The sequence below is a fragment of the Salvelinus fontinalis genome, chromosome 33, assembly GCF_029448725.1.
Source record: "Salvelinus fontinalis isolate EN_2023a chromosome 33, ASM2944872v1, whole genome shotgun sequence".
In the NCBI taxonomy this organism is placed as follows: domain Eukaryota; kingdom Metazoa; phylum Chordata; class Actinopteri; order Salmoniformes; family Salmonidae; genus Salvelinus; species Salvelinus fontinalis.
Window position 1 is genome coordinate 23,252,301 of NC_074697.1, and position 22,917 is coordinate 23,275,217.

The 22,917-nt window shown below is 42.3% G+C and overlaps 1 protein-coding gene across 1 annotated transcript in view; it reads left to right on the forward strand.

The window, feature by feature from the left end:
- Positions 1–7,476: 7,476 nt before the first annotated feature.
- The window catches only part of LOC129831845 (serine/threonine-protein kinase NLK), an 80,888-nt gene continuing 65,447 nt past the window's right edge, over positions 7,477–22,917 (forward strand). The window contains exon 1 of the mRNA XM_055895342.1: positions 7,477–9,151. Coding sequence (XP_055751317.1) covers positions 8,706–9,151 — 446 coding nt within the window. The 5' untranslated portion in view covers positions 7,477–8,705. The remainder of the gene's footprint in view (positions 9,152–22,917) is intronic.

Genomic DNA, 22,917 nt, shown 5'->3' on the forward strand with positions numbered 1-22,917 from the left:
TTCCAGTGTGATAGATTTTGTCATAATCTGGCCGCGTTTTATATCTAATTTCCTCTCCTGTGAATTCTCTTAAGAAAGCGAGCTTCTAAAAACAGACTCGGACGGAAATGACCTGCTGCTTTAAATAGACCACCTTCCACAGAGAGAGACAGAGAGAAGACAGGGGAATGGTGAAACTCTGCCATTGCACCCCATTAACTCTGAAAGTAATGCTGGTAGAAGTCTTCATAGCAATGCACATATTTTACTTTGTAGTATATAGGACTTTATAATGCCATATCTTGTTAATTGATATACCGGTCTGCGATCGGCAAGTAGCCTAGCGGTTAACAAGAGCATTCGAATCCCCTGGCTGACTAGGTGAAAAATATGCCAATGTGTCCTAGAGCAAGGCACTTAACCCTCATTGCTCCTGTAAGTCGCTAAATGACGTAAATGTAAATGGTTCTTAATTTGACCAGTTTTGTTGCAGGAGTATAAAAATATGAGAATTTCTAATGGGAAATTTGTTTTGATAGGCTACAGGAAGCTATAGTTTGGGTGTAGCCTACGTCTGCATTTCAGATACACTTGTATGTCATAGTGGAGACCAACATCTTTTCTGTGTAACTAAAGCTACAGTTGAAGTCGGAAGTTTACATACACCTTAGCCAAATACATTTAAACTCATTATTTCACAATTCCTGACATTTAATCCTAGGAAAAATTCCCTGTCTTAGTTCAGTTAGGATCACCACTTTATTTTAAGAAGTGAAATGTCAGAATAATAGTAGAGAGAATGATTTATTTCAGCTTTTATTTCTTTCATCACATTCCCAGCGGGTCAGAATTTTACATACACTCAATTAGTATTTGGTAGCATTGCCTTGAAATTGTTAAACTTGGGTCAAACGTTTCAGGTAGCCTTCCACAAGCTTCCCACAATATGTTGGGTGAATTTTGGCCCATTCCTCCTGACAGAGGTGATGTAACTGAGTCAGGTTTGTAGGCCTCCTTGCTCACACATGCTTTTTCAGTTCTGCCCACAAATCTTCTGTAGGATTGAGGTCAGGGCTTTGTGATGGCCACTTCAATACCTTGACTTTGTTGGCCTTAAGCCATTTTGCCACAACTTTGGAAGTATGCTTGGGGTCATTGTCCATTTGGAAGACCCATTTGCGACCAAGCTTCACTTCCTGACTGATGTCTTCAGAAGTTGCTTCAATATATCCACATAATTTTCCTTCCATGATGTCATCTATTTTGTGAAGTGTACCATGCCCTCCTGCAGCAAAGCAGCCCCACAACATGACGCTGACACCCCGTGCTTCACGGTTGGGATGGTGTACTTCGGCTTGCATGCCTCCCCCTTTTTCCTCCAACATAACGATGGTCATTATGGCCAAACAGTTCTATTTTTGTTTAATCAGACCAGAGGACATTTCTCCAAAAAATCTATCTTTGTCCCCATGTCACGCCCTGACCTTAGAGATCCTTTTTATGTCTCTATTTTGGTTTGGTCAGGGCGTGAGTTGGGGTTGGCATTCTATGTTTTGTGTTCTATGTTTTCTATTTCTGTGTGTTTAGCCGGGTGTGGTTCTCAATCAGAGGCAGCTGTCTATCGTTGTCTCTGAGAACCATACTTAGGTAGCCTTTTCCCACCTGTGTTTTGTGGGTAGTTGTTTTCTGTTTTGTGTCTGCACCAGACAGAACTGTTTCAGTTTCATTCGTTCTCTTTGTTGTTTTTGTTGTTCACTTTTATGAATAAATCATGAACACTTACCACGCTGCGCTTTGGTCCACTTCTTCATGCAACGATGGCTGTTACACCCCATGTGCAGTTGCAAACCGTAGTCTGGCTTTTTTATGGCGGTTTTGGAGCAGTGGCTTCTTCCTTGCTGAGCGGCCTTTCAGGTTATGTCGATATAGGACTCGTTATACTGTGGATATAGATACTTTTGTACCTGTTTCCTCCAGCATCTTCACAAGGTCCTTTGCTGTTGATCTGGGATTGATTTGCACTTTTCGCACCACAGTACGTTCATCTCTAGGAGACAGAACGCGTCTCCTTCCTGAGCGGTATGGTGGCTGCGTGGTCCCATGGTGTTTGTACTTGCGTACTATTGTTTGTACAGATGAACGTGGTACCTTCAGGTGTTTGGAAATTGCTCCCAAGGATGAACCAGACTTGTAGAGGTCTACATTTTTTTTTATTTTTTTTAGGTCTTGGCTGATTTCTTCTGATTTTCCCATAATGTCAAGCAAAGAGGCACTGAGTTTGAAGGTAGGCCTTGAAATACATCCACAGGTACACCTCCAATTGACTCAAATTATGTCAATTAGCCTATCAGAAGCGTCTAAAGCCATGACATAATTTTCTGGAATTTTCCAAGCTGTTTAAAGGCACAGTCAACTTAGTGTATGTAAACTTCTAACCCACTGGAATTGTGATACAGTGAATTATAAATGAAATAATCTGTCTGTAAACAATTGTTGGAAAAATGACTTGTGTCATGCACAAAGTAGATGTCCTAACCGACTTGCCAAAACTATAGTTTGTAAACAAGAAATTTGTGGAGTGGTTGAAAAACGAGTTTTAATGACTCCAACCTAAGTGTATGTAAACTTACGACTTCAACTGTATATAAAACGATGGTTGTTGATGTGTATTGCGTCATTTCAGATACATTTTTGTACATTTGAATGTCGCAGTAGTAGGACCTACAGTAGTGGGACATTTAGTCTGTCTGGTGCTTTCGCATTTGAGCGAGTGAGAGAATTTATGTAAATCAAGAGGCTCATTTGAATTTCGGCACAGGAAAATTCTTAGCAACAACTGAGTGATCAAATTAAGATACGGCATCTGTACAGGTCCTTTTTTTAGGAAGTACAGTATATCAATTTTCACAATTGTAACTTTTTGGCACAGCTGTGTGTGGTAAGTCTAAATGAGAGCAGCATCACCTAATGCCGAAAGACAGCATTAATATAACTGAAAGTTGATTTATTGATTTATTGGAGTGGTCAACAATGAGGCATATTTGTGTCTCCTTTTGCCATCCTTTCCAATATTTCATTTTTATCATGATATGTGTGCTGCTGACCATCTGTTTTCTGCTCCAATTACAAACAATCCCAGGCACATTCCCCCCAGCATTCCTGTGCTGTGAACCCCAACCCCTCTGCTCCTGTGCCTCCTGCAGCACTGTCTGTCCATGTTGAAAACTAATTGGGTGGTTGCTCCCCATTAAAGTCCTCATAGCTGGGTCATTCAGCTCTGCTGTAGAGGACAGAGGACATCCCCACAGTAAAAATATAGCTGGAGACTGATTTTCAATAATTATGTAATACTTTTCTCATGTGAGTTCAGGTTTAGAAAATCAAAGAATTCTATATCTTAATTGGGCCCAGCCAGACATAGAGGCCCTGTAATGAGGTGAGACATACTGAACGACTGAGCTTCATTTGCAATAGGCCTATTGACACTCTAGCCACGTAAACAAACCTAAATCTATAATTGCTAACTCTCCGGGTTGCTATGTTCTCGGTTTTTAGATTATTTTCCCGGTGTCCATAAAATGAAGTTAATGAATAATCTGGGTGGAACAACCTTGTAGGGTATTTTTCTGTCAGAGGGATTATCCAGTCTTGAGAGGGAGCCTATAGTAAGTCTACACCCACCCGAGAGAGAGAGACAGAGAGAGAGAGACTACTCCCCAGACACAGAGAGACTATAGCAAGCCTACTCCCCAGATACATATAGAGAGAGACTATAGTAAGCCTACTCCCCAGACACACAGAGAGAGAGAGACAATAGTTAACCTACTCCCCAGACAGACAGAGAGAGAGACTATAGCAAACCTACTCCCCAGACACAGAGAGAGAGACTATAGTAAACCTACTCCCCAGACAGAGAGAGAGACTATAGTAAACCTACTCCCCAGACACAGAGAGAGAGAGACTATAGTAAACCTACTCCCCAGACACAGAGAGAGAGAGACTATAGTAAACCTACTCCCCAGACACAGAGAAAAAGAGAGACTATAGATAACCTACTCCCCAGACACAGAGAGAGAGAGACTATAGTAAACCTTCTCCCCAGACAGAGAGAGAGAGAGAGAGAATATAGTAAACCTACTCCCCAGACAGAGAGAGACTATAGTAAGGCTACTCCCCAGACACAGAGAGAGAGAGACTATAGTAAGCCTACTCCCCAGACACAGAGAGAGAGAGAATATAGTAAGCCTTGTCCCCAGACACAGAGAGAGAGACTATAGTAAGCCTGCTCCCCAGACACAGAGAGAGAGAGAGACTATAGGAAACCTACTCCCCAGACACAGAGAGAGAGAGAGACTATAGTAAACCTACTCCCCAGACACAGAGAGAGAGAAAGAGAGACTATAGTAAGCCTACTCCCCAGACACATAGAGAGAGAGAGACTATAGTAAACCTACTCCCCAGACACACAGAGAGAGAGACAGACCATAGTAAACCTACTCCCCAGACACACAGAGAGAGAGAGAGACTATAGTAAACCTACTCCCCAGACACAGAGAGAGAGAGAGACTATAGTAAACCTTCTCCCCAGACAGAGAGAGAGACAGACCATAGTAAACCTACTCCCCAGACACACACAGAGAGAGAGAGAGACTATAGTAAACCTACTCCCCAGACACAGAGAGAGAGAGACTATAGTAAACCTTCTCCCCAGACAGAGAGAGAGACTATAGTAAACCTACTCCCCAGACAGAGAGAGAGAGAGAGACTATAGTAAGCCTACTCTCCAGACACAGAGAGAGAGACTATAGTAAGCCTACTCCCCAGACACAGAGAGAGAGAGAGACAATAGTAAACACCTACTCCTCAGACACAGAGAGAGAGAGAGACTATAGTAAGCCTACTCCCCAGACACAGAGAGAGAGACTATAGTAAGTCTACTCCCCAGACACAGAGAGAGAGACAGACTATAGTAAGCCTACTCCCCAGACAGAGAGAGAGAGAGAGAGAGACTATAGTAAACCTACTCCCCAGACACAGAGAGAGACTATAGTAAGCCTACTCCCCAGACACAGAGAGAGAGACTATAGTAAGCCTACTCCCTAGACACAGAGAGAGAGAGACTATAGTAAGCCTACTCCCCAGACACACAGAGAGAGAGACTATAGTAAGCCTACTCCCCAGACACAGAGAGAGAGACTATAGTAAGCCTACTCCTCAGACACAGAGAGAGAGAGACTATAGTAAACACCTACTCCCCAGACACAGAGAGAGAGAGAGAGAGACTATAGTAAGCCTACTCCCCAGACACAGGGAGAGAGAGAGACTATAGTGAACCTACTCCCCAGACACAGAGAGAGAGACTATAGTAAGCCTACTCCCCAGACACACAGAGAGAGAGAGACTATAGTGAACCTACTCCCCAGACACAGAGAGAGAGAGTGACTATAGTAAACACCTACTCCCCAGACACAGAGAGAGAGAGAGACTATAGTGAACCTACTCCCCAGACAGAGAGAGAGAGAGACAATAGTAAACACCTACTCCCCAGACACAGAGAGAGAGAGAGAGAGAGACTATAGTAAACACCTACTCCCCAGACACAGAGAGAGAGAGACAATAGTAAACACCTACTCCCCAGACACAGAGAGAGAGAGAGACAATAGTAAACACCTACTCCACAGACACAGAGAGAGAGAGACTATAGTAAACCTACTCCCCAGACACAGAGAGAGAGAGAGACAATAGTAAACACCTACTCCCCAGACACAGAGAGAGAGAGACAATAGTAAACACCTACTCCACAGACACAGAAAGAGAGAGACTATAGTAAACCTACTCCACAGACACAGAGAAAAAGAGAGACTATAGATAACCGACTCCCCAGACACAGAGAAAAAGAGAGAGAGACAATAGTAAACACCTACTCCCCAGACACACAGAGAGAGAGACTATAGTAAGCCTACTCCCCAGACACAGAGAGAGAGAGACAATAGTAAACACCTACTCCCCAGACACAGAGAGAGAGAGAGACTATAGTAAACACCTACTCCCCAGACACAGAGAGAGAGAGACAATAGTAAACACCTACTCCCCAGACACAGAGAGAGAGAGACAATAGTAAACACCTACTCCACAGACACAGAGAGAGAGAGACTATAGTAAGCCTACTCCCCAGACACACAGAGAGAGAGACTATAGTAAGCCTACTCCCCAGACACAGAGAGAGAGAGACAATACTAAACACCTACTCCCCAGACACAGAGAGAGAGAGACAATAGTAAACACCTACTCCACAGACACAGAAAGAGAGAGACTATAGTAAACCGACTCCCCAGACACAGAGAAAAAGAGAGACAGACCATAGTAAGCCTACTCCCCAGACACAGAGAGAGAGACTATAGTAAGCCTACTCCCCAGACACACAGAGAGAGAGACTATAGTAAGCCTACTCCCCAGACACATAGAGAGAGAGACTATAGTAAACCTACTCCCCAGACACATAGAGAGAGAGAATATAGTAAACCTACTCCCCAGACACATAGAGAGAGAGACTATAGTAAACCTACTCCCCAGACACAGAGAGAGAGAGACTATAGTAAACCTACTCTCCAGACACTGAGAGAGAGAGAATATAGTAAACCTACTCTCCAGACACTGAGAGAGAGAGAATATAGTAAACCTACTCTCCAGACACTGAGAGAGAGAGACTATAGTAAGCCTACTCCCCAGACACACAGAGAGAGAGACTATAGTAAGCCTACTCCCCAGACACACAGAGAGAGAGAGACTATAGTAAACCTACTCCCCAGACACATAGAGAGAGAGACTATAGTAAACCTACTCCCCAGACACAGAGAGAGAGGTACTATAGTAAGCCTACTCCCCAGACACAGGGAGAGAGACTATAGTAAGCCTACTCCCCAGAAACAGAGAGAGACTATAGTTATAGCCATGGGAAGTAGTTTGGGGGTAGGGGTGCTGTGATTTGTATTTATTTATTGATATTGTTTTGTCAGGGGGAGTCATGGACAAATTTGTTTTGTGTGACTGTCATTTTGACGTGTAATACTGTTAGTAAGAGTCTATAATCACAACATGTAGGCTATGAAATAATGAATGATTTTTGGGGGCGTATGCATAGATAGCATATAGGCTAGGCTACTGAATGCCGTTTACATAGGCCTTGCTATATATGAAGAGACATAAGGAGTTATTGGTTACATCCCATGTCTATCACTGTCCGTAAAAGAGGACGTTCTTGTTGAGAGGATAATGATTGGGTCGCGCTCCTCGCGTAATCTTTATAAGCAACTGGAGCCCGTGTTCTCCATTCGGGTTCAACTGTTACATTCATATTTCACTGCAACCTACAAGTCTAGATCTCCACAATGGCGATAGTTTCTAGTGTCACAGGCTTTGACTTTTGTGGTAATTCCTCGGTTGCTATCTGGATCCAACTGATTGGCTGAACAACATAAAACACGTCAGACACGTCTTTTGATTGGACATCCTTCCATCACTGACTGGTCGGGGACTCTGGCTGTGCTTGTTTCTTCTTAGGTCCGGGCAGCACCATCCGGCTTGAGGGAGTCAATACTGGCAGCTTGTTTTCTAAATACAAGGGACTTTTCTGATATTTTTAGTTTTTATTCATATTTTCCTTTAATGGATTTATGTGTGTGCTACGTAAGGAGATAGTGTGCGGAACAAACTGAACACACTGGATCCAATGGGGAAAATAAGTTGACTGTGCTGTCGGAATAATTTGTTTTTCTCGTTCCAGGAAAAAAAGATAGCTAATTTTACCAACATGATTTGGATTTCTGGAGTCTGGGGTTACGGGAATTGTGACATCTGAGGGAGGACAACGGTCCATATCCCATTTCTACAAGACGGCAACGTTGTATCACACCTCTCGTTCGCGTTCTCGCTTTGATTGGGTATATTTGTTCTCGCAGTCTACTGCTACATAATATGGAAATTGTTGTTATATGCGGAGCATTTGAACTATCCCATACCTTTCTTGCAACGCCGAATACAAGTGGCTATCAAGCTAACAACTGTAGCTTGACCTAAAAGCTGAATAACTTCTGCAAATTGCATGCAGCAAAGGCTGTGGGAACAGCAGCGGTGGTGGACCAGACAATATGGAAAACTTGAGTACATTTGAAAGATGAATGCTGTGCTATTTCCCATGTGATACATATCGGTTTCTCTTTTCATATCAATTAGGGGAAATTGACTGAGTTTCGTTAGTGGAGAGGGGGCCGCCACTTCCAACATGAGGGAGATCTAGGGCCGCGGATAATTTATTTATTGTGGGGGGTGCGGGTTATTTTCTGTCGCATTTTTATTTAACATTTTTTACAAGGTGCACTGCATTTACATATTAATTATTGTTACAGTTTAGTAGCGTATCTGCTGTCAGTGCATGCGGAAATAAATTACATGACAATAAGTAGGTCAGATCCGTGTAATGATGAGGCTGTTAGGTAGAGTGAGGTTGCTCTCAGAATTATAGCTGACATGTTTATTTATTTCAAACCGTTTCAAGAGTTTTGGATTTTTATTTTGTGCATCGTGTCACAACCAAATTATCAGTTAAACACCATCTGCCCAATCCCATAGCATATCTTCACCTGGGATATTATTTTCGCGTAAAATAAACGGCCAATTTTCAACCATATTTCCCTCCTTTTCCTTTCTTTTTGATTGTTATTGAGTGAATGGCTCTGTGCGGAACAACGGCAGCCAATGCCGCAAAAATGATGGCTGCATACAACGGTGGCGCCTCGGCAGTTGCTGCCCATCACCCGCACCATCACCACCAACTACCGCATCTTCCACCTCCCCATCTCCACCACCATCACCACCCGGGCCAACATCACTTGCAACACCCTGGCTCTGCCGCCGCTGTTCACCCTGTACAGCAGCACGCTTCTACAGCAGCAGCGGCTGCCGCGGTAATGTTGAACCCGAGCCAGCAGCAACCATACTTTCCCTCGCCAGCTCCTGGACAAGCCCCCGGTCCGGCAGCGGCAGCGGCACCTGCCCAAGTTCAAGCTGCGGCTGCCAAAGCTCACCACCACCATCAACACTCACACCACTTACAGCCGCAGTTGGACATAGAGCCCGACAGACCTATCGGCTATGGAGCTTTTGGGGTGGTCTGGTAAGTGTTACAAATATGTTTACCTCCCTGCTGGATTAGTCTAAGAATGTGTGATGCCGTGCGTTCTCAATAAACTGGCCGTATGCACGTGTACTGACCTTGTTTAGTAGGCTACAAAGTTAGATATGAATCAATATGTAGGCCTATGTTGTGATTATGTCAGTAACAATTAGTTATTCAACATTTTGGTTTTCCATGAGGTGGAAGCACAGGCCAAAAATCTTCAGAAGTGAGACCTAACTCACCTCCCCTATCTCTGGCAATCCTCAAAACTGAGTTATCTTTATGTACTGTGTAGGAGTTTATGAAGCCTATTTATTTTCTAAAGTTGAGGTGCAAAATGTGAGTGTAAAGGTGGGGGTTTAAATGGATTTTGATACACCACTCTCTGCTCCAGGGATCTGTCCTGGGGGTAACATCCACAGACTTAACTGATAAACTGTTTTTAAGATTTGGGATTAGGCTTTCATCTGTTTCTGGGCTCTCATCAAGGGCCCATGGCTCCCAACCTGGCCATGTTCAAGTGCCTTAGTTTTGGAAATAGATTAGTTGGCCTATATTACCACATTGCACTCTTCACTTCTTTGAAGTACAGAGCACATGTGAATTCTGGTGGGCCTTGAAGTTGCTACCTGTGCAAAACATTGTTATTGCTACTACAGTATTACAGTAGCACTGTTATCATTCAGCAAATGTCACGTGTGTCTCCGAACATGTCAGTGTTCAGTCATCTCTCACCTCAGTCAAACTCTACCTGCCTTTTTCTTTTCTCCCCTCTAAAAACAACCCATACATCTCCCTAAGCTACCCCTTCTGTTTTGCACATTTCAAGGGGCCATATAGGGTGATTCCATGCCAGTGGGAGTGGAAAATAATTTTGGGATCCAAGATTGTTCTGGCAATTCTCACATAAAAATGTTTGACATGCTTTTAACGTTTGAATAATGATGAAAGTGGCCATTTTAGGCCCTTTTTAGACCTATACGTGCCTCCGGTAAGACCTTATGACCCGTGAATCATACATGATACAGACAACGTCTAGTGTCATTATACTCCTTATAGTGTGCTTTAACATATGGATCATGTCTAGATTCTGAAATACACATTTCCACATCAATTTATTAAACATTACTAATATGAATATTTCAAAACAACCATTTTTGATTTTGTTCATTTTAAAACCTATTGTTTGGAACAGTATACTCTACGAGTACATCACATTTCCAGAGTGGGCTCTGCCAATTCTGATCAATGAGCACCACCAACACAGTGAATGGTAAATGTATTTAAAGGGAACTCTCTTCTGGTGATTTGCAGAATGTGCAATCCTAAGGGATGGTTGTGATTGGTTAATGATCTATAATGTGAATTTCTATCTATAAAATGGGTCATATCATTAAAAGTACCAGTGAACCCACTCTGGAAATTGTATGTGTTTTGAAGAGTATATTGTTCCAAATAATATCTAAAAAATAAGCTAAATCAAAAAGGGGAGTTTTCAGATACTCATATTAATAGTTTTAATGTTGAATAATTGAATGTAAACATGTGTATTTCAGAATCTAGACATAATCCATATGTTAGAGCACACTATAATTATACCAAGATGTTGTGTGTATCATGTATGGTTCACGGATCATACGTTCTTACGGGAGGCATGTACACTGAGTGTACAAAACACCTTCCTAATATTTAGTTGCACCCCGTTTTACCCTCAAAACAGCCTCAATTTGTCGGGGCATGGACTCTACAATGTGTCAAGTGTTCCACAGGGATGCTGGCCCATGTTGACTCCAATGCTTCCCACAGTTGTGTCAAGTTGGCTGGATGTCCTTTGGGTGGTGGACCATTCTTGATACATTCTTGAAACTGTTGAGCTTGAAAAACCCAGCAGCATTGTAGTTCTTGAGACACTCAAACCGGTGCGCCTGGCTCCTACTACCATACCCTGTCCAAAGGCACTTAAATCTTTTGGCTTGCCCATTCACCCTCTGAATGGCACACATACACAATCCAAATTGTCTCAAGGCTTTAAAATCTTTCTTTAACTTGTCTCATCCCCATCATCTACACTGATTGAAGTGGATTTAACTAGTGACATCAGTAAGGGATCATAGCTTTTATCTGGTCAGTCTATGTCATGGAAAGAACAGGCGTTCCTAATGTTTTGTACACTATATGTCTAAAAAGGGCCAATTTCTTTTTTAAAACTCTGTTTATTAAGTTTTACACACACACAGACAAGACAAAGCAATATAAATAATATACTCAACTAGAAAAAATACAAATAATACATATAAAAAAAAAGTTAAACACACCAGGCAGAAGGCTACAAAAGGTTAAAGGGCAATCTATAGTATAGGGACAGAGCAAACACCTCACCATTGTTCCTGTAAACAGTCAAGGGATGGGGTGGAGAAATGCAACCACTCAGACAGTCAAGGCCACAGACCAACCATCCACTGGACCAAAAATAAAAAGTTTACAATACTTTAAAATAAAAAATGAATAATAATAATTTTATGTAGGCGTGAACAGAATTAAAAAATAAAAATAACTGGGAAAAACAAGCTCACACCTTAGTCTCTGCCAGGGCAAGATGAACAAGGCATCCGCAGGTCACAATCAATAAGCACATCAACCTTAATGCCCCCCCACCCCAGAAAAAAACACAGAGAAATGCTCATCCAACCTCTAAGTCACAGGGGGGTCAAATACAGACCTATTTTGGTTTTAATAGGAATGCCATCAGAGGATGGACTGTTTAAAGTAAGACCGGAATGGAGCCCAAGCCTCATTAAACAGTTTGGGGTTCCCACGTGAATTGAATTGAATTTTTTCTAGTTTCAGAGAGCACAACACATCTCTTACCCAATATTTATAAGATGGGGGAGCTGCCATCTTCCAGTTCTGTAGTATTAGCCGTCTAGCTAAAAGAAAAAAAAGGGGCAAATTTCAACATGATTTTAAAAATAAAATGTGTGGTACAAATGTAAAAAGCATTTCAAACATCTTTCCTCCAAATTAAGTTTCTATGTGAGAATTGTCTGAATAATCCCAGATACCGAAAAATATTTTCTTCTGGCATGGAATCGTCCTATAGGTATTTAAGCAATATGTTGTTGGCCACCTAGTCTTCCAATGGCCTTTGAGAACCTTTCACCCTATTGCTTACTCTCATCAGATCTGAAAACAATAAAGTGATAAAGGGACTGGGCATATACAGTATTTCTGGCTGGGTTTATGTTTGGAGTCGCAGGGTGAGGATGTCTGCTTGTTCTATTTTTTTGGCTGCGCACACCATTGGTCAGGGTCACCATCTTCCTCCTTCTCCTTTTCCTGCTCCTCCTCTTCCGTGCATCACCAGACCCACCCCGCTACGACGGCCTCTGTCATCTTAGCCTGACCTTTCCTCAAAAGCACTTCCTGTTGCTCATTGTCTGATTTTAATCTGCACCGCTGCTGCCTGCCTGGATATTTATAGCTCTGCACTCACTGAAGGCACAGAGGTTTTCAGGAGCTCGCCACTCCCTCCCAGAGACCCATCCAGCTGAGCTCTAGGCCTCTCATTTGAAAAACAAACTTCCACTTAGACTCAGTCCAATGTGGTTTCAGTACTAAATATGAAGCTTCAGAATGAGGAGGGTGTTTTCAAAGCTTGGTGTGAGGTTTAATTTGAACAGGCAAACGTCAGCAATTTAATGGTTTTCTATTGGTTAAAATCCAATTGTTAATGAATCATTGCACTATGACAGTTTTCTAGCCAGGTGTTCAAGGAATGGTAGTGTTTATTTACGTTTTATTTGTCCTAAAAATCTATAGAAATGGACTATATAGGCTGCATGTGAGCAGACCAACACCAGTGCTGGCCTGGCAGGCACATGATCGGGGATATCCCGAAGCAGTGGTGGCTCCCTTCAACACCATGTTAGAAGTCTGGCTCATGTTGTGGAGTTAGTTAAAGGCATAAGTAACTGCATGGCTATCCATTCCAGACCAGTGCCAAAATACAGGGCAGGAAACCTGCAGAATGGGGCTATTAGTTATCAGTGGACCATCTCTCTCGGAGTGCCCTCCAGTGCAGTAAGTGCTCAGCGACGCGTGCAGCTGTGAAACGTGGAGTAAATTGGCTTTGCCCTGGCATAGAGAGCTTGTGTCATGTGCTCGACTGCACACAGTCCAGATGGAATTTGGCTTCTCAGGTTAAATTTGAATTCCTTTGGCTATCTCTCATTAACTGTACGCTTAAGCCAAGGGCTCTAAAACTAACAGCACATAGCAGTGTAGCTACTCCCCTCCTACGGGCAAGGAGGGTATTTTATCTTGCATTGAGTGTTTATCCATTATTTAGGTTATTCATGTCATGACTCATGCATGTTGCAAACTTCAAGTCTTTTGGCCAAACATGATCATTACTTTCATGAATTCTAAAGTCATGAAAATACTTATAGATGGTTTATAAATGTCATGGAAATATCAGTAATGAAAAACAATGATTCATATGGGCGGATGCAGAAATTTGATTTAGATAAACAACATAAAGGTTATCAGCAACACATGATGGAGAGTCAAATCTCTTTTCCAATAGTTGTCCTGTAGATTTGGAAGCAAAGAATCTTAGTTACATAATGGTTGGGAATGATTATTTGTGGTGGGAGAGGTTGTTAGTGTAAAGTGGGGCCGGGCCGACTTCACAAAGATGATCAGTCAAATCTTTATTTCTAAATACATTTCAAACTCATTCACTGCCTGTGTTCTTTTGACTCTAGAAAAGGGAAAACATTTTTTAAAATATTTTTTTATTCCTTTGGAAATCAAAATCCCAGTAGTTATCAACCACCTTTCTTTCACCCATCCTGTGTTTATAGATCAGTGTACAAAAGTAGATTAGGATAGCAGCCTATAAAACAACACCTGTTGAGAAGCTAGCTCCACTCTGATTATGTCTCTGTCAGCTCCAGGAGTGTACTGGACCCAGTTGATCTCTCCCTCCACTTCTCAACCAAACTTTACTCTAAAGTCCTACGGGTATTTGTTGTTATCAAAGCGATTACAAAACGATACAATTTGCTTCTGTGAATAACACAGTTGTAAGGAGCATTAGACATTGGTAACCCGTAACATTTAGAATAACATCACGTTTTTGACTGTAAACAAAGGACAGTCGAGCTTTTAGAACATGTCTATCTTGGCATTTTGTGCAGGAGGTGCTGTTTGTTAGGAATGTCCTTTGTCCTTTCATTGCTTATTAATGTAAGAGACTGTTGTTTGCTTAGCAATGTTTCTGTAATGTTTCCTTTCGGTTACTGGCCCAACGCTCTAACCACTATGCTACCTGCCGCACCATGGGCCTTCCTGTGCTGTTTCAGAAAGTTGCAGGGAAATATCTAACCACTGATGCATTGTGTTCATGTCTTATGATTAACTTGAGCACATTTTAGGTTCAATACATTTAGTTGACTTCCTACTAAGTTTAATACCTTTTGAATATTGTTGAATTCCATTTTAATGTCTGGATTCTCTAAATCAGTCCTTGTTCTCCACAATGCAGATTTTATAGGGCCCTATGTTTCCAAATGCATTTTCTGGCACACAATCTTATTTAGAATTGAGCATTTGTGGCACAAATCCCATTCAAGTTATGGGACCGATATTAGCATTTTTTGTGCATCATGTTCAAATCATAGGAGTTGTGCCTCAAATGCAAAAATGTTAGCATTTGGAACAGTGCCATGGAAATGAAACCAAAGCATGGATTGCTGTCATACCTTATCCATAGACTGCTTACAAGGTAAGGAAACCAATGTGTAATTTGTGTGAACTATCCCTTTAAGTAGTTGGTTTCCATGCTGTGGTTTGATCCTTGTATGGGATGTGTTTGTGTGGTCACAGAGAGACGAGTGGGGGTTGAGGTGTTAAGAGTAGCCCCATTCGCCTAATAGCCCTCTCACACATACATACATACCAATAAACCAGAAGGATTATATATATATAATAATAATATATATATCCTTCTAGTTTATTGGTTGAAAAGAGGCTGGTTGTTCTCAGTTGGCCTCTACATGTTTGTGACCTGATCTTCTTTATTCCAGTAGTTTTTTTTAAAGGGTCAAGATGTGAGGAAAAGTTCAGGTGTGTGTGTGTGTGTGTGTGTTACTGTGTGTTTTTCTCTTTCCTTACCCTGTGTCAGACTCATTGGCCTCTGTGACCTGCAGTGAGATGTTGATCAAACACTGGTCAGATCACTCTCCCAGAAGTCTTTGCAGGGCAGGTGATATAGGTTTGACCTACAAACGCTGTTGAATGAGTTTAAGAGAAGCATTAGGAGGTGAATGACAATCAATGAAGGATTAAGGATGACATCCAGTTCATTTAACTATTTAATTGTTAACCTTCAGGTACAATACCTGGGTATATAAGAGACTTTAAGTATATCAAAATATTAGAACAACAAACTAATACATTGTTGAAAACCTTACATCAACCTTTAAGAGAAAGGTAGTCTTGCCTGCAGTTAGTTATTTCATAGTAAAGCTACCTTATTCAGGACACACTGTGTAGCCAGTCTCTGACTGGGCTTCTGGTAATCCCCACGTTATCCAACGTCGCTGATTCCAGGGCTGACATGAAGGGAGTGCTGCGTTTACAGTGACCTTTAACCTTCTGTTACTCACAATACCCTTGCACAGCACACCACCATACCTGCAGTTCAATATCAACTTTAAAGTTCACCAACACAGCATCATCATTTCAAAGGTTGTGTATATTGTGTTGTGTCCTAGTCAAAAGCAAAACACCCCTTTTCCCTTACCGATTACCTACGTTAGCCATTGACTTGCCAGCCTCATTCATTGTAATGTCTTTGTTTTTGGGGATAATTATGAAGCCTGTAGACTGGCTGCCTGAGGCTTGTAGTACCTTGAGCATGAAAGGCTCCCAGACAGCCTGTTCTCTCTACAGTAGCAGCAGCCGTGGCAGTCAGAAGCAGCTCTTAAGAGGCCTGCGTTTGGCAGATGCACAGACTGAGAACAGTGGCGAGCGCAGGACTTACCTTTTGAAGTACTGCTGGGGTGGATGGAGGGAAATACTGTTATGGATGTATGCTTGTTTAACCCTACAGTCACCTGCGGCTGGCAGCATCCCATACCTCGTTGACCCTGTCCACAGCTCCACACTTCATAACAGCAATCAACAGCTGTTTCAGAATGTTCCTAGTAGGGCAGAGGGGGTCCAGATTGCGCTGGTCATGTAACTAGGTGGTTTGGCTTCTATAAACATGCTGCTCAAATTTAAAAACAACTCTCCATGTTTGTTTGCTTAGTTTAGCAGATATTGGCTGAGAGAACACACTGTCTGATGTCAGTTGTCGTGTGTGAATGTTTTGTAATCGGAGCAATTGGTCGGCCCTAGATTGCATTTAAAAAAAAAAGAAGTAATTGTTGAGGATGAGGCAGAACTCAAATGAATGTTAAAATACTAAATCAGAGAGAGTCTCTAGCTTTGCTAAAGCAGGGATGACAAATACTTGACTCAATGTCCCTCTCATCCTGGGAAAATTCACATGTTAATTAAAAATGCACTGCCAAAGACGACATCTTGATTTAAAGGCCTGGCACTTAACACATTCCTCATGTTTATTTTTAGCTTCTCTAGTAGTTGCTGCATTTGGTTGAGAGCACATTTCCCATCGGCCTCCTCAGGACTCCTATGCTGAGAATAGGGATCTAGGGATTCATATTTACCTGCAAATCAACTGTTCTTACTGGTTTGTTACAGACAGAAAGTCCTCCGTGCCTCATATGGCCCTCTTGTAGTCACTCTAGACTCTTCCACACATAAACCTGTCTTCACATTAGAGGTCGACCGATTATGATTTTTCAACGCCGATACAGATTATTGGAGGACCAAAAAAGCCGATACCGATTAATCGGGCGAATGTTTTTTATTTATTTATTTTTTTTATTATTATTATTAATTTTTATTTTTTTTATTTTTTTTATTTATTTATTTGTAATAATGACAATTACAACAATACTGAATGAACACTTTTATTTAACTTAATATAATACATCAATCAAATCAATTTAGCCTCAAATAAATAATGAAACATGTTCAATTTGGTTTAAATAATGCAAAAGCAAAGTGTTGGAGAAGAAAGTAAAAGTGCAATATGTGCCATGTAAAAAAGCTATTATTTAAGTTCCTTGCTCAGAACATGAGAACATATGAAAGCTGGTGGTTCCTTCTAACATGAGTCTTCAATATTCCTTCAGAGCCGTCCTCCTGACTGACGGACGGCTCTGAAGGCTCAATACAGACGGGCGGCTTTGAAGGCTCAGGACAGACGGGCGGCTTTGAAGGCTCAGGACAGACGGGCGGCTTTGAAGGCTCAGGACAGACGGGCAGCTCAGATGGCGCTGGGCAGACGGGCAGCTCAGACGGCGCTGGGCAGACGGGCAGCTCAGACGGCGCTGGGCAGACGGGCAGCTCAGACGGCGCTGGGCAGACGGGCGGCGCTGGGCAGACAGCAGATTCTGGCCTGCTGAGGCGCACAGTAAGCCTGGTGCGTGGTGCCGGAACTGGTGGTACCGGGCTAAGGACACGCACATCAAGGCTAGTGCGGGGAGCAGCAACAGGACGTACAGGACTCTGGAGACGCACAGGAGGCTTGGTGCGTGTGTTGGCACTGGTGGTAATGGGCTGGGGCGAGGAGGTGGCACCGGATAGACCGGACCGTGAAGGCGTACTGGAGCTCTTGAGCACCGAGCCTGCCCAACCTTACCTGGTTGAATGCTCCCCGTAGCCAGGCCAGTGCGGCGAGGTGGAATAGCCCGCACTGGGCTGTGCTGGCGAACCGGGGACACCATGCGTAAGGCTGGTGCCATGTACGCCGGCCCGAGGAGACGCACTGGAGACCAGATGCGTTGAGCCGGCTTCATGGCACCTGGCTCGATGCCCACTCTAGCCCGGCCGATATGAGGAGCTGGGATGTACCGCACCGGGCTATGTACACGTAAAGGAGACACCGTGCGCTCTTCCGCATAACACGGTGTCTGCCCGTACTCCCGCTCTCCACGGTAAGCACGAGGAGTTGGCGCAGGTTTCCTACCTGACTTTGCCACACTCCCCGAGCCCCCCCCCCCCCCCCCCCCCCCCCCCCCCCAAGACATTTTTGGGACTGCCTCTCCGGCTTCCAGCCGCGCTTCCGTGCTGCCTCCTCATACCACCGCCTCTCGGCTTTAGCTGCCTCCAGCTCTTCACGAGGGTGGCGATATTCTCCAGGTTGTGCCCAGGGTCCTCCGCCGTCCAGAATTTCCTCCCAATTCCAATAGTCCTGTGATCGCTGCTGCTGCCTTGTATCACGCTGCTTGGTCAGATGTTGGTGGGTGATTCTGTCATGATTGTCGTAACATTGTGGAAGAGAGGAGGACCAAGGCGCAGCGTGATAACAATACATCTTTTATTTGAAGACGAAAACGAAATGAAGAACACTGACAAACTATACAAAACAACAAACGACCGTGAAGCTATAAAACAAAAGTGCAGACACAAGCAACTATCGTAAAGACATAGACAATCACCCACGAACTACCTAATGAATATGGCTGCCTAAATATGGTTCCCAATCAGAGACAACGATAGACAGCTGTCTCTAATTGAGAACCAATCTAGGCAACCATAGACATACATACACCTAGACTGAACACTGCCCCATAAACATACAAAAAAAACTAGACAATACAAAACACATACATCCCCCATGTCACACCCTGACCTAACTAAAATAATAAAGAAAACAAAGATAACTAAGGCCAGGGTGTGACAATTGCGATGAGCTGCTGGCAAACGCACAAAAGTGCTGTTTGAATGAATGCTTACGAGCCTGCTGATGCCTACCACCGTTCAGTCAGACTGCTCAATCACATATCAAATCATAGACTTAATTATAACATAATAACACACAGAAATACGAGCCTTAGGTCATTATTATGGTCAAATCCGGAAACTATAATTTAAAAATAAAACGTTTATTCTTTCAGTGAAATATGGAACCGTTCCGTATTTTATCTAACGGGTGGCATCCAAGTCTAAATATTCCTTTTACATTGCACAGCCTTCAGGCGACCAGGCGGCCCAAACTTTTGCATATACCCTGACTGCGTGCAATGAACGCAAGAGAAGTGACACAATTTCCCTAGTTTAATATTGCCTGCTAACATGATTATCTTTTAACTAAATATGCAGGTTTAAAAATATATACTTCTGTGTATTGATTTTAAGAAAGGCATTGATGTTTATGGTTAGGTACTTTCCTGCAACGATTATGCTTTTTTCGCAAATGCGCTTTTGTTAAATCATTCCCCGTTTGGCGAAGTTGGCTGACTTTGTTAGGAAGAAATAGTCTTCACAGTTCGCAACGAGCCAGGCGGCCCAAACTGCTGCATATATCCTGACTCTGTTGCACAGAACGCAAGAGAATTGACACAATTTCCCTAGTTAAAAGAAATTCATGTTAGCAGGCAATATTAACTAAATATGTAGGTTTAAAAATATATACTTGTGTATTGATTTTAAGAAAGGCGTTGATGTTTGTGGTTAGGTACACATTGGTGCAACGAGAGTGCTTTTTTCACGAATGCGCTTGTTAAATCACCCGTTTTGGCGAAGTAGGCTATGATTCAATGATAAATTAACAGGCACCGCATCGATTATATGCAACGCAGGACAAGCTAGATAAACTAGTAATATCATCAACCATGTGTAGTTAACCAGTGATTATGTTAAGATTGATTGTTTTTTATAAGATAAGTTTAATGCTAGCTAGCACCTTACCTTGGCTCCTTGCTGCAGTCGCATAACAGGTAGTCAGCCTGACACTCTGTCTCCTCGTGGATTGCAATGTAATCGGCCATGATCGGTGTCCAAAAATGCAGATTACAGATTGTTGTGACAACTTGAAATCGGCCCTAATTAATCGGCCATTCCGATTAACCGGTCGACCTCCTACTTCACATACAGCAAGACGTACCACCTGTGGTCAGCTCTGCTGACCAGCTGGCGTTACTCAGTGTTTGGTTGACACTTGTGGAATTGCCATGGAGGGCCAGGAATGCCCACGACTAACGTGCCAGCTTTGCCCAGTGTGCTCTGTGATCCATGCATGCTAGAGCTAAAGTAATACTTATATCCCTGGATATTGGCCCACTGGACAGAGGGAGAGGTAGAGACTTTGCTGATTACAGCATCCTGAGGAAATGTGGGAGAAGGGCAGATAAGGCCATCAATTTAGAAGGCTATGAGGAACAGGAAGAGAGAAAAGGGGAGGGCAAGGGGAGCCTTGCGTCTAAGGGTGTTTTCACATATAGTCCTCTTTTAAAATAACTAATCTCAGTCCTCTTTTAAAGTGAACTCTGGGGTGAAAAAAAGCTAAATAACTCAGTTCTCTTTGTATTCACACTACCCTTGCCTTTGAATGAGGACTCATCTCTTTTGCCAGTTCACTTTAAGAAAATGTTGCCCGACTCCTCTTTCTATTCACATTACTATGTTTACATAATTCAGGACAAGTCATACCATTTAGGAAGCTAGTATATTGCATTTAGTTAAAAAGATAATACATAATTATAATCCAAATATAATATTTACATGTAAATATTACTTGTAACAGGATAAATAGCAGAAAACTGCCGATTGGATAATGCCATAATTGAAAAGTACACTCGATGTAGGCTATTGCACCTTTAAGAGCTTGCACTGATTTTGTACCCCTTATGATGTGATTCTCACCAAAATGTTGTCGTTTTCTCACATTATTTAAACCCCACAATCAAATAAATAGCTGATGACGCTCCTTCGTAGCCTATAGATCACATGTCGGAAACAAATAATCTAAACATTGTGTCAGTAAAAACCTTTTATTTTTTATTTTTATTTCTGTGCATCCTTGAGAGTCGCTACTCAATGTCCAAAAACAGCACATGTTTTTATGCCAACCTGCCTGCACATCTTCTCTCGTTTGTGGCACCAATGCTAAGGGTTATGGCAAGGAAACAGTGTTGCAGTAGGCTAGTGTGTGGTGCTGGAATAATGGCAAGCGATCCTGGAGAGCTTTGTGTTCACGTAGCACTAAAAAAGGTAAATCGGACTGCGGACATCAAGCAAATCAAACTCAGACCACCTCTTAGCGGGGCCTCAGTTCAGTTCGCTTCAGGGGCTGTTTTGACCAGAGTTCCTTTTGGAGTGTTCACACTGCACAAAAAAATGAATGTAACTGCACGAAGTTCACAGAAATTGTCTGAAAGCACCTTAAATTACCAAAACTTTCTAACCCCCTTTTCCATAAACACACACACTGCACATGTTTTTTTCCTGTCCTCTCAGAGCAGAGAGGGCAGTTGTCTATGAAGTTAAAGATGTTTTTTTCCTGTCCTCTCAGAGCAGAGAGGGCAGTTGTCTATGAAGTTAAAGATGTTTTTTTCCTGTCCTCTCAGAGCAGAGAGGGCAGTTGTCTATGAAGTTAAAGATGTTTTTTTCCTGTCCTCTCAGAGCAGAGAGGGCAGTTGTCTATGAAGATAAAGATGTTTGCATGCATTCTCAGTAGAACCTCCCCTAGACCCCTATGTGACCGCGTTTGATTGCCTCTCTGACAGGGAGCAGGAAAACCATGTGTTGTCGTCCTCCATTACTGTTCCCGCTTCTACCACTACAGTCCCTCCCGGGGCGGCACGGACCAATTTTTTAAAGCATTATCTGGCTCCATAAGTGGCTCTACAGGAGACGGTGCAAATATAGTCATTAATTTAAGTGTTAAAAAAATAATAATATTGAATCTGAATGAAGCTCTAAACAATTCTGCTCAATTCTCTGTAGCAATAGGCCACATTAGCTAGTGTTTGTCAATTGAGACCAACTGGCAGTTAATAATGTCCACTGTACTAGTGAAGTTCTATTATACTTGAAATGCCAGTTGGGCAATACTTCCTGCATATGAGTTGTATGCTCATTGAACTTTGTTGCTTTTATGGATTTTGTCTTGTTGCTTTTTGTTCTATGTTGCTCGGTCTGTTTGCTACGTCTTGCTTGTCCTATGTTGCTCTGCGTGTGCTCACTGCTCAATGATTGTCTATATTGTAATTGTTTTTAATAACCTGCTCAGGGACTGCGGTTGACAATTAGCCGGCTGGCTAAAACCGGCACTTTTACTGAAACGTTGATTAATGTGCACTGTCCCTGTAAAAATAAATTAAAATCTAACTCAATAATTGCTTTCTATTGACACATTGAAAGACGAATGGGTAACACTTGGGCTTGAAATTGTTATTATAAGTGTGCAGTAATATTGTAGTATTAACATATTGTTATACAGTACTTTAGTAATTGCATTTTTGTTAGAACAGGAACAGTGACTGCTACTTATACCATTTGCATAACTAAAATGACTGTAGCTTATGTTGCGATGACAGTCAAAAAATCACTAGCATAACATTTGCTAATAATATGGTACTTTAAAATGCATTTATTAACTGGTGTTTCCAAAAATTTGCGTGACAAATTCTATCCTCTCTATGTTCAGTTGGCAAAGTAAATTAATTCAAATTGTAATGCTTTATGTGATTTAAAGTTAAATTGTCCTACTTTAAATTGCCTCTTGAAACTAATGGTGATGCAGTAAAGTGCATGTGGATATTTTAGAGGAACGCAACACTTCCCACAAATCAAGGAGTGGAAGTTTTTCCTAGCCTGAATGGCCTAGACCAATCAGAACT